Consider the following 11536-nt stretch of genomic DNA (forward strand, 5'->3'; position numbering starts at 1 on the left):
AGTGGCCTGACGGAAGCCACTCCTCAGTAAAAGACACATGACAGCCCACTTGGAGTTTGCCAAAAGGCATCTAAAGGACTCTCAGACCATGAGAAACAAGATTCTCTGGTCTGAGGAAACCAAGATTGAACTCTTTGGCCTGAATGCCAAGCGTCACGTCTGGAGAAAACCTGGCACCATCCCTAAGGTGAAGCATGGTGGTGGCAGCATCATTCTGTGGGGAAGTTTTCAAGCGGCAGGGACTGGGAGACTAGTCAGGATTGAGGGAAAGATGAATGGAGCAAAGTACAGAGAGATCCTTGATGAAAACCTGCTCCAGATTGCTCAGGACCTCAGACTGGGTCGAAGGTTTACCTTCCAACAGGACAATGACCCTAAGCACACAGCCAAGATAATGCAGGAGTGGCTTCGGGACAAGTCTCTGAATGTCCTTGAGTGGCCCAGCCAGAGCCCGGACTTGAACCCGATCTAACATCTCTGGAGAGACCTGAAAATAGCTGTACAGCGACGCTCCCCATCCAACCTGACAGAGCTTGAGAGGATCTGCAGAGAAGAAAGGGAGAAACTCCCCAAGCTTTTAGCATCATACCCTAGAAGACTCGAGGCTGTAATCGCTGCCACATCATTGCCAAAGGTGCTTCAACAAAGTACTGAGTAAAGGGTCTGAATTGTTATGTAAATGTCATATTTCTTTTTTTTATTTTTAATACATTTGCAAAAAAATTTTTTTTCACTTTGTCATTATGGGGTATTGTGTGTAGATTGATGAGTATTTTTTTTTATCTAATGCATTATAGAATAAGGCTGTGGAAAAGGTAAGTAACGCAGCGTGAGTTGGTGTCACGGGCTGGCTCGAGGAACAGGAGAGGTAGAGTCAGGCGCAGGAGACAGAGAGAGTTCGTGACCACACTTCTTTATTGGAAGCACTGTACGTGGTCGACAAAGTATAGGGGCGCAGCCCTGAAAGATTCTGCGGTGGTGTACACAAACAAAATAAACCACTGGCAGAAGGAAAAACTCAGTACACGTTCTTTTCGAACACAAAAAACCCGGACAAGCAACACAATCACGTACAACCACATACATCCTACGCTAACCTAAATAACCCCCCCTTACTAATGACTAACCCAAAACAGGTGCGTGCCTACCTAGACCTAACCAAACGAAAGTGAAACAAAAAGGGATCGATGGTAGCTAGTAGGCCGGCGACGACGACCGCCGAGCTCCGCCCGGCCGAGGAGGGGCGCCACCATCCGTCACTGTCGTGACAGTTGGGTTCATCTTTCTTTATTTTAAACGTGAATCAGCAAAACAATAAACAATACAACGAAGGAAAAGCTATGCGTGCAAACACATGCAACGCAAAGACAACTTCCCACACCAGACAGGTGGAAAAAGGGCTACCTAAGTATGGTTCCCAATCAGCGACAATGAAGTTGTCCCTGATTGAGAGCCATACCAGGCCAAAACACAGAAACACAAAACATAGATAGGGAACATAGAATGAACATAGAAATATAAAATATAGAACATACATCAAACCCCAAAACACACAAAACAAACACCCCCTGCCACGCCCTGACCAAACTACTATAACAAATAACCCCTTTTAATGGTCAGGACGTGACAAGGTCAAAGGTTCTGAATACTAAATGCACTGTATATTTGGCCTAAGCAGTCTTACTATCTCCTGTCTTATCTGCGTAAGACAAGAAGGGCTGTGAGCAGAGCCAGAAGCACGGTGATGGGGACCAGGAGGATGGCCACGAACAGGAAAGCTGGTTCAGGAAGCACCTTCTCTAATGCTGAAAAACACAAGAGGAGCAGACATAGGGTGGCGTCAGTCATTGAATGGTATTGCAGATACGGAGAGAAAGCTACATTTCATTGCTATGCACCGACACAAATGGCTATATACTGTATGATAAACCTGGATATAAGTCGACTTGGCAGTCTTCAGTAGATGTGACACACTGTAACTGTAAGGTATGTAATGAGAAAACACTACCTGGCGTCTCAAGCGGCTGTTGGAAGGGCTGGCTCATTATCATGGTGGAGCCCAGGTGGATTTGACACTCATAGTTCTTGCCCTTCTCCAAGGGGAGGATCACAGACAGGGTAACAGGCAGTGACATGCTGGGGTGAAGAGGATCAATGGTCTTTTGGAATACTTTAGATCCGTCTTGTAGCAAGGATAAGACAAACCCATCATCCCGGGAAACATTCACAGCACACATGAGTTGGGTCTCATTCTCAAGCCCAAAGAACATCGAATCTGTTTTAGACATACAGAAAGACACACACATTTGTATCATAACATGGTCTGGTATAGGAAATGAAAAACTGCAATTAGTGGACAACATGGCAAAAGCATAGAAATTGTATCATTACCATGTATCAATAGCTTAACACCGTTCCCTTTCGTCCTCTTATCTTGTTTGGCAGCCCTATAAGAAAGTTTACACTCATACTTTCCAGTGCTATCCTCCCACTGGACATTCTTCAGAAGTACAGATCTGTTTGGTGAGTTGCGGTCACTGTCCAGAACATCCACACGATCCTTGTACGGTGACTCTGGGTCAGGCCACAGTCTTGTCATTTGGGTCAAACTTGTAATTTTATGCCAGTAGAGAATGGGATTCTTTGCCACCTGCTGCTCTGGAGTGTGGATGAACTGGCAGTCCATTGAGGCATTCTGAGCCAGTTTATACACAACCTCATCAGGTTTCTGGGTAACTGTCTGGGCCCAGGCTCCTGTGAAAGAAAGTGTATATGGAGGCTCTATGATGAGTCTAAATTTATTGGCAGCCTTGATAAAGATGAGCAAAAAAGACTGCATCAAATAAATCATACAAATATTGAGATTTATTGTATGCTCCAAAAAATTGGAAAATTATATTATTTCATTCTAATTCAATTTCTCTGAGAAAAATATTTTATTTAACAAGTAATAAAAACAATCTAAGAAAAGGTGTGTATAATAATTTGTGCGTATTGCGTTTTGCTATAATGCAGCATTTCTGTATGGTGCACTCAAAATGTATTGTAGTTTAGTAGCCAGCCTAGGTTACTGCTCAAATGTTGCTGTAATAGGCCTATGTGATTCTACTTTGCATGGTGTTTTGTTGCAGGTTTAGTTTTTTAGGTATTCAATATCAAGCTTTAAAAACCACGAAACCAGACTGCAACATTTTAGTAGCCGAGCTAGGATTGTGGCATGTGTCTGTAAACCTTCCCTCCGCTGAACGCTGTGAATTTACCAATGCAAGCGCATCTGGCTGTAATTTCATAAAGTAGATAACTCAACTGTTAACTCATTCATTCTGGCTTGTGTGTCCTATTCAGCCCGTGGGCCTTGTGTTCGACACCTGTGCGCTAGCCTATTAGCCACCTTTTGACTGACTTGTCATCATTGCCCTTACTCGTTTGATTATATTGACATTCCCAGCCTTAGTTACAGTAGTCCGTTTTTGTTCAAAAGATTTGAGTAATTGAAACTGAAACAGTATATCCCGAACAGTTGGAGGCAGCAAACAATGTACCAAGCCAGTTGTGATTTACAACCTGATAGCAACATTTTTTTGGACTACCAAGAAATGTATTGGTGAATTATACTGAACAAAAATATAAACGTGACATGCAACAATTTCAAAGATTTTACTGAGTTACAGTTCATAGATAGAAATCAGTCAATACATTCATTAGGCCCTAATCTATGGATTTCACATGACTGGGAATACAGATATTCTGAGATTTTGTGACCAACAATCATTTGTTGGTCACATATACCTTTTTCCCATGGATCAGAAAACCAGTCAGTATCTAATGTGACCACCATTTGCATCACGCAGCGTGACACATCTCCTTCGCATAGAGTTTGCAAAGTAGTTAAAACGCTGTCCGATCCACTTTAAACTGAAATTAATTATTTTTTAAAGTCTGATGTTAATATAGATAACATTTTGTTGGGCTCGGGGGCAGTATTGAGAAATTTTGAAAAAAATATGTGCCCATTTTTAACTGCCTCCTACACCAACTCAGAAGCTAGGATATGCATATTATTAACACATTCGGATAGAAAACACTCTGAATTTTCTAAAACAGTTTGAATGGTGTCTGTAAGTATAACAAAACTCATATTGCAGGCAAAAACCTGTGAAAAATAGATTTAAAAAAATGTGAATTTTGTGACTGTACTATTTAGTGTCATTTTTTTATAGATACCATAGTGAGAAAGGATTCATTTCGCAACACCTACGGCTTCCACTAGATGTCAACGATCTTTATAAAGTTGTTTGAAGCGTCTATGATAAACAGAGAGCAAATTAGAATGCAAGGAAGTTGACATGTCGTCACTTCATTTCTTTGCGCCTGCGCATAAATCTGAGAAGCGTGAGTTTGTCATTATTGTTTATCTAGACATAGGATAGGTTGTGTGAAAATATTACTGATGTTTAACGTTAAAAATGGACCAAAAGATTAATGCTAAACAACGTTTGACATGTTTGAACGAACGTAAATAGATTATTTACTAGTTTTTTTTTAGCTTTTCGGCGTGATTTTACACCCCCCCCACCACGTTTTGTGGGAGCATAATGAACGCTAACTACTTGGTGTTATTTGGACATAAATTATGAACTTTGTCAAAAGAAACCACATTTGTTCCGGACCTGGGATTCCTGGCAGTGCCTTCTGATGGAGATAATCAAAGGTAAGGGGATATTTACAATGTTATTATCGATATTAGATGATGCTAACTGTATAGCATAGCTTATTGTTCTTAGCATAGCACCCCGTTTATTGCAAAATGTGATTTCCCAGTAAAGTTATTTTGAGATCTGGCCATTCGGTAGCAATTACGAGATGATAATATATTATTCTTTGAATGACAATATTATAATTTACCAATGTTTTCGAATAGTAATTTTGTTATGTTCACCGGAAGCATTTCAGAGAAGAAAAAAATCTGAATTTCACGCTACTGTAAAATGCTGTTTTTGGATATAAATATGAACTTGATGGAACAAAAAATGCATGTATTGTATAACATAATGTCCTAGGAGTGTCATCTGATGGAGATTGACAAAGGTTAGTGCATAATTCTAGCTGGTTTCTGCTTTTGGTGACGCCTGACCTTGAATTGAAAATGGATGTTTGTACTTTTGTGGCTATGTACTGTCCTAACATAATCTAACTTTATGCTTTTGCCGTAAAGCCTCTTTGAAAATCGAACAATGTGGTTAGATTAAGGAGATGTTTATCTTTTAAATTGTGTAAAATAGTTGATTGTTTGAGAAATTGAAATTATTAGATTTTTGATGTTTTGAATTTCCAGCCTTGTTAGCAATCCCGACTCGGGGTTCATTGCTAACCTGTAGCCCCAACAGGTTAAAACGCTGTCCGATCCACTTTAAACTGAAATTAATTATTTTTTAAAGTCTGATGTTAATATAGATAACATTTTGTTAAACAAAATCTCTTTCTCTGAGCAATTGTATTAGTATAAAATAACATAATTTAAAAAAATGTAGGAGCATACAATATATTAATTATGCTATTTAGCAGATGCTTTATACAAAGCGACTTACAGTCATGCATGCATATATTTTATGGAAGGGTGTTCCTGGGAATCAAACACAATACGCTGGAGTTATAAGCGCCATGCTCTACCAACTAAGCAAAGGACACTATATACACTGAGTATACCAAACATTAGGAACACCTTCCTAATATTGAGTTTCCTCAGAACAGGCTCAATTCGTAGGGGCAAGGACTCTACAAGGTGTCGAAAGTGTTCCACAGGGATGCTTGACTCCAATCCTTCCCACAGTTGTGTCAAGTTGTCTGGATGTCCTTTGGGTGGTGGACCATTCTTGATACACATGGGAAACTGTTGAGCAAGGAAAAATCCTGCAGCGTTGCTGTTCTTTACACAAACCGATGCGCCTGGCACCTACTACCACACCCCTTTCAAAGGCACTTAAATATCGGGTTGCCTTGTGAGGATTTGTAGGCGAGTAAGTAAATCGCCACTACCATCGGATCTATTGGCCAATGTGCAATCACTGGAAAACAAACTGGATGATCTACGCTCGACTATTCTAACAACGGGACATTAAAAACGGTCATATCTTAAATTTCACCAAGTCGTGGCTGAACGTCGACACGGATGATAAAGAGCTGGCTGGGTTTTCCATGCATCTGCAGGATAGAGCAGTTACGACTAGTAAGACGAGGGGCGGGGTGTCTATTTGTCAATAACAGCTGGTGGGCGATGTCTAATATTAAAGAAGTCTCAAGGTATTGCTCACCTGGGGTAGAGTACCTCCTGATAAGCTGTAGACCACACTATGTATATTATTCGTAGCCGTCTATTTACCACGACAAACCGATAATGGAACTAAGACCACACTCAACGAGCTGTATAAGGCCATAAGCAAATTTAAAAAATGCTCATTCAGAAGCGCCGCTCCTACTGGCCGGGGACATTAATGCAGGGAAACTTAAATCCGTTTTACCTAATTTAATTTCTACCAGCATGTCACATGTGCAACCATACTCTAGACCACCTTTACTCCACACACAGAGATGCATACAAAACTCTCCGTCGCCCTCCATTTGGCAAATCTGACCATAATTACCAGCAAGCAAAAACTAAAGCAGGAAGTACAGTGACTCGCTCAATACAGAAGTAGTCAGATGACGCGGCTGCTACCCTACAGGACTGTTTTGCTAGTACAGACAGGAATATGTTCCGTGATTCATCCAATGGCATTGAGGAGTATACCACCTCAGTCACCGGCTTCATCAATAAGTGCATTGAGGACGTTGTCCCCACAGTGACCGTACGTACATATCCCAACCAGAAGCCATGGATTACAGGCAACATCCGATTCGAGCTAAAGGCTAGAGCTGCCGATTTTCAAGGAGCGGGACACTAATCCAGACGCCAACAAGAAATCCCGCTATGCCCTCAGATGAACCATCAAACAAACAAAGAGTCGATACAGGATTAAGATTGAATCCTACTACACCGGCGCTCGTTGGATGTGGCAGGGCTTGCAAACTATTACGAACTACAAAGGGAAACCCAGACGCGAGCTGCCCAGTGACGCAAGCCTACCAGACGAGCTAAATGCCTTCTATGTTCGCTTCGAGGCAAGCAACACTGAAGCATGTATGAGAGCACCAGCTGTTCCAGACAACTGTGTGATCACACTTTCCGTAGCTGACGTGAGCAAGACCTTTAAACAGGTCAACATTCACAAGACTGAAGGGGAAGACAGATTACCAGGGCGTGTACTCAAAGCATGCACAGACCAACTGTCTTCACTGATATTTTCAACCTCTCCCTGACCAAGTCTGTAATAGCTACATATTGCAAGCAGACCACCATAGTCCCTGTGCCCAAGAATGCAAAGTTAACCTGCCTAAATCACTACCACCATAGCACTCTTTACATTTTACCAGGTAAGTTGACTGAGAACACATTCCCATTTACAGCAACAACCTGGGGAATAGTTACATGGGAGATGAGCCAATTGTAAACTGGGGATTGTTAGGTGACCATGGAGATATGAGGGCAAGATTGAGAATTTAAGCCAGGACACCAGGGTTAACACCCCTACTCTTACAAAAAGTGCCATTGAATCTTTAGTGACCACAGAGAGTCAGGACACCCATTTAACGTCCTTCCGAAAGACAGCCCCTACACAGGGCAATCTCCCCAATCACTGCCCTGGGATATTTGTTTTTAGACCAGAGGAAAGGGTGCCTCCTACTGGCCCTCACGCATCACTTCCAGCAACATCTGGTCTCCCATCCAAGGACCTACCAGGACCAACACTGCTCAGCTTCAGAAGCAAGCCAGCAGTGGGATGCAGGGTGGTATGCTGCTAGCTACTGATTGATGTTGGTAGCCATGAAGTGCTTTGAAAGGCTGGTCATGGCTCACGTCAACGGCATCATCCAGGAAAACCTAGACCCACTCAAATTCGCATACCGCCCCAACAGATCCACAGATGACACAATCTCAATCGCACTCCACACTGCCCTTTCCCACCTGGACAAAAGGAACATGTATGTGAGAATGCTGTTCATTGACTGCAGCTCAGCATTCAACACCATAGTGCCCAAAGCTCATCACTAAGTTAAGGACCCTGGGATTAAACACCTCCCTCTGCAACTGGATCCTGAACTTCCTTACGGGCCGCCCCCAGGTGGTAAGGATGGGCAACAACACATCTGCCACGCTGATCCTCACTACCGGGGACCCTCAGAGGTGCGTGCTTAGTCCCCTCCTGTACTCCCTGTTCACTCACGACTGTGTGGCCAAGCACGACTCCAACACCATCATTAAGTTTGCTGATGACACAACGCTGAGACAGCCTAAAAGGAGGAGGTCAGCTACCTGGCAGTGTGGTGGGGGGACAGCAACCTCTCCCTCAATGTGAGCAAGACAAAGGAGATGATCATGGACTACGAGAAAAGGAGGGCTGAACAGGCCTCCATTAATATCGACGTGGCTATAGTGGAGCGGGTCGAGAGTTTCAAGTTCTTTGGTGTCCACATCACTAACAAACTATCATGGTACAAACACACTGAGAGAGTTGGGAAGAGGGCACGACAACACCTTTTCCCCTTCAGGAGACTGAAAAGATTTGGCATGGGTCCCCAGATCTTAAAAAAGTTCTACAGCTGCACCATCGAGAGTATCCTGACTGGTTACATCAACGCCTGGTATGGCAAATGCTTGGCATCTGACCGTAAGGCGCTACAAAGGCTAGTGCGTACGACCCAATACATCACTGGGACCAAGCTTCCTGCCCTCCAGGGCCTATATACTAGGCGGTGTCAGAGGAAAACCCCCAAAATGTCAATTTCCAGTCACCAAGGCTTAGACTTTTCTCTCTGCTACCGCACGGCAAGCGGTCCAAAAGGCCGCTTGCGGTTCAGTATTTGTATTATTTATTTGATAGTCTTTTTTTTGCTGATCTTTATCAAGGGTGCCAATATTTTCAGATATGACTGTACCTGTAACTAGCCATGATATTTACTCATGACAGACTTAACATAGTTTATTCTTAATATACAGTTTGTGGCTACGTGCTTATAATGGTTTAGTAATAATTAAGGAGTCAGAATTATTTCAAACATTAAAAGGTCCAGTGCAGTCAAAAACATGGTTTCATATACATTTCCACACTATGAAGTAGGAATAATACTGTGAAATTGTGAAAATGATGATAATGCCCTTTTTGTGTAAGAGCTGCTTGAAAATGTCTGCCTGTTTTGGTCAGATGGAGTTTTGGCCTGCCTGGTGACATCAACATGCGATCAATTAGTTAATAGACCAAAAAAGAAAGAGAGATCCAAACTTCTGCCAATAATAGCTAGTTTTCAGTTCTCCCCTCCCTACTCAGTCCACTCCCAGACACTCCTAGCAAAATTATTGAAAAATTGCTCTTTGCTAAGAAGTTACTTTTTGAAAAAGAAATCACAGTCAGTTACTTAATTGTTGCCCAGAAATGATTTAATATTGAGATTTAAAAAAACAGCTGCATTGGACCTTTAATCCATTTTGCCGTAACATTTAAAAGGTGGTAAAAGTTTGAGGTTCAAAAATCTCACCTGCAGCGACGAGGAGGGCAATACTTAGAATGTTCCACAAATCTCTCTTTGAATTTGAGGTAATCAAAACCTTTGCCATTTTCCTTTTTACCACAATAATTATCTGATTAGACCTTTATCAGCACAGACAAAAATGATAAAACAAGCTGTGCTGAAAATGATCATTTCCTGTCTCTGTCTGTATGGTTAAGTTTTGTAATGTATTCTAGAGAACTTCATAGGAAATACACCCACTGAAAGAGTTGGGCTGATCTGTGACTCACTGATATCTTTCCAGTCAGAGGATTGAAGGGACATTTCACTCAGAAAAACTATTTTGGTATTTTATTCATTATTCACTGTTGATACAGTCCCAAAAATATTTAGTTTTTGAGTGAAATTTACCTTTAAGGCAACCTCAGAGAGTTACACGTAATAGTGAACTTTGTTTTCAGAGGACACCCGAGATGCAAAAACTAGGTGGCAGTATGCACCCTTTCAGTTTGTCTACCAACTCATAGAAGTAGTAGAAAATTGACTACTTCAAAATGGAAACTGCCGCAGTGGCGCTGCCTGTGCACTCACATACACCACAATGGGACTTACACCAACCTGAAACACATAATGTATTGGGGCGGACTGTTCTGCCCTCTGTATTTCAGACCAAAGTGAGACAATCTTAAAGCTCACTATAGACCTATAAAACATGTTAGCCTCTACAAAGTCTTTGGATGTATTTGCAGTATGACTATACTGTGTTCTTTGTTATTTCTTCATCTTTTCCAGTGCTAACTGAATGGGCAATTCATGTATTTACAGTGTGATTGTGTGTTCTGTTTCTCCATCCTCCATACTTTCCATCGCCATACTTTATTGTCATAATCACTGCAGCTGATAGCATAGCACATACTGTCACGTCCTGACCATAGAAAGATGTTATTTTCTGTAGTAGAGTAGGTCAGGGCATGACAGTTTTTTCTTCTTCTATTTCTATGTTGTCAGGTTCTAGTTTTGTATTTCTATGTTGGGGTTTTGTTTGGGATGATATCCAATTAGAGGCAGCTGATCCTCATTGTTTCTAATTGGAGATCATACTTAAGTAGGTTTTTTTTTTTTTCACCTGGGTTTGTGGGAGATTGTTTTTGAGTAGTGTATGTTTCACTGCTGTATCACGGTTTGTTGTTTTGTCCATGTTTATGTATTGCATAGTTTCATTTACATTTACGTTTTTAGTCATTCAGCAGACGCTCTTATCCAGAGCGACTTACAGTAGTGAATGCATACGTTCTTTTTTTTCTTTTCGTACTGGTCCCCCGTGGGAATCAAACCCACAACCATGGCGTTGCAAACACCATGCTCTACCAACTGAGCCACATGGGACTTTCATAGGGTAAATAAAATGTGGAACAACACACACGCTGCACTTTGGTCCGCTTCTTCCTACGACAACCGTGACACATACTCAACTTTTACTTGACGATAATCAACGGCATCCATCAATGTCAAATCAAATTTTATTGGTCATATACACATATTTAGCAAATGCTATTGCGGAAGTAGCTAGATGTTTGTGTTCCTAGCTCCAACAGTGCAGTAGTATCTAACAATTCACAATAATACACACAAATCTAAAAGTAAAACAATGGAATTACGAAATATAAATATTAGAAATATATATATAGTACCAGTCAAAAGCTTGGACACACCTACTCATTCCTGTTTTTGTGGGGTTTTTTTACACATTGTAGTATAATAGTGAAGACATCAAACTATGAAATAACACATATGGAATCACATAGTAACCAAAAAAGTGTTAAACAAATCCAAATATATTTTATATTTGAGATTCTTCAAAGTAGCCACCCTTTGCCTTCATGACAGCTTTGCACACTCTTGGCATTCTCTCAACCAGCTTCATGAGGTAGTC

At 41.4% G+C, this 11536-nt stretch overlaps 1 protein-coding gene across 2 annotated transcripts; it reads right to left on the minus strand.

Annotated features, from left to right (window-relative positions):
- Positions 1–897: 897 nt before the first annotated feature.
- Positions 898–9828, minus strand: LOC106582443 (uncharacterized). 2 transcript variants are annotated; one of them, XM_014165570.3, is made up of 4 exons: positions 9631–9828; positions 2392–2754; positions 2009–2275; positions 898–1805 (listed from the first exon to the last, which is right to left on the minus strand). In XM_014165570.3, the coding sequence occupies exons 1-4, from the start codon at positions 9707–9709 to the stop codon at positions 1696–1698; spliced, it is 819 nt and encodes a 272-aa protein (XP_014021045.3). In that variant the 5' UTR covers positions 9710–9828; the 3' UTR covers positions 898–1695. The 2 variants fall into 2 exon arrangements, with proteins under 2 accessions (XP_014021045.3, XP_014021036.3); XM_014165561.3 differs by having other exon boundaries at positions 2006–2275.
- Positions 9829–11536: the final 1708 nt, after the last annotated feature.

This window comes from Salmo salar, chromosome 02, assembly GCF_965601325.2.
Source record: "Salmo salar chromosome 02, fSalSal1, whole genome shotgun sequence".
Classification (NCBI taxonomy): Eukaryota; Metazoa; Chordata; class Actinopteri; order Salmoniformes; family Salmonidae; genus Salmo; species Salmo salar.

Excerpts from the sequence above, each read along its gene's own strand:
- LOC106582443 (XM_014165561.3), bottom strand. The coding sequence starts at position 9,709 with ATGGCAAAGGTTTTGATTACCTCAAATTCAAAGAGAGATTTGTGGAAC. Across the intron at positions 2,276-2,391 it reads TGTTAAGCTATTGATACATG|ATTCGATGTTCTTTGGGCTT; the intron begins GTAATGATACAA and ends TGTCTAAAACAG. Across the intron at positions 1,806-2,005 it reads GCCGCTTGAGACGCCAGGTA|CATTAGAGAAGGTGCTTCCT; the intron begins GTGTTTTCTCAT and ends TGTGTTTTTCAG.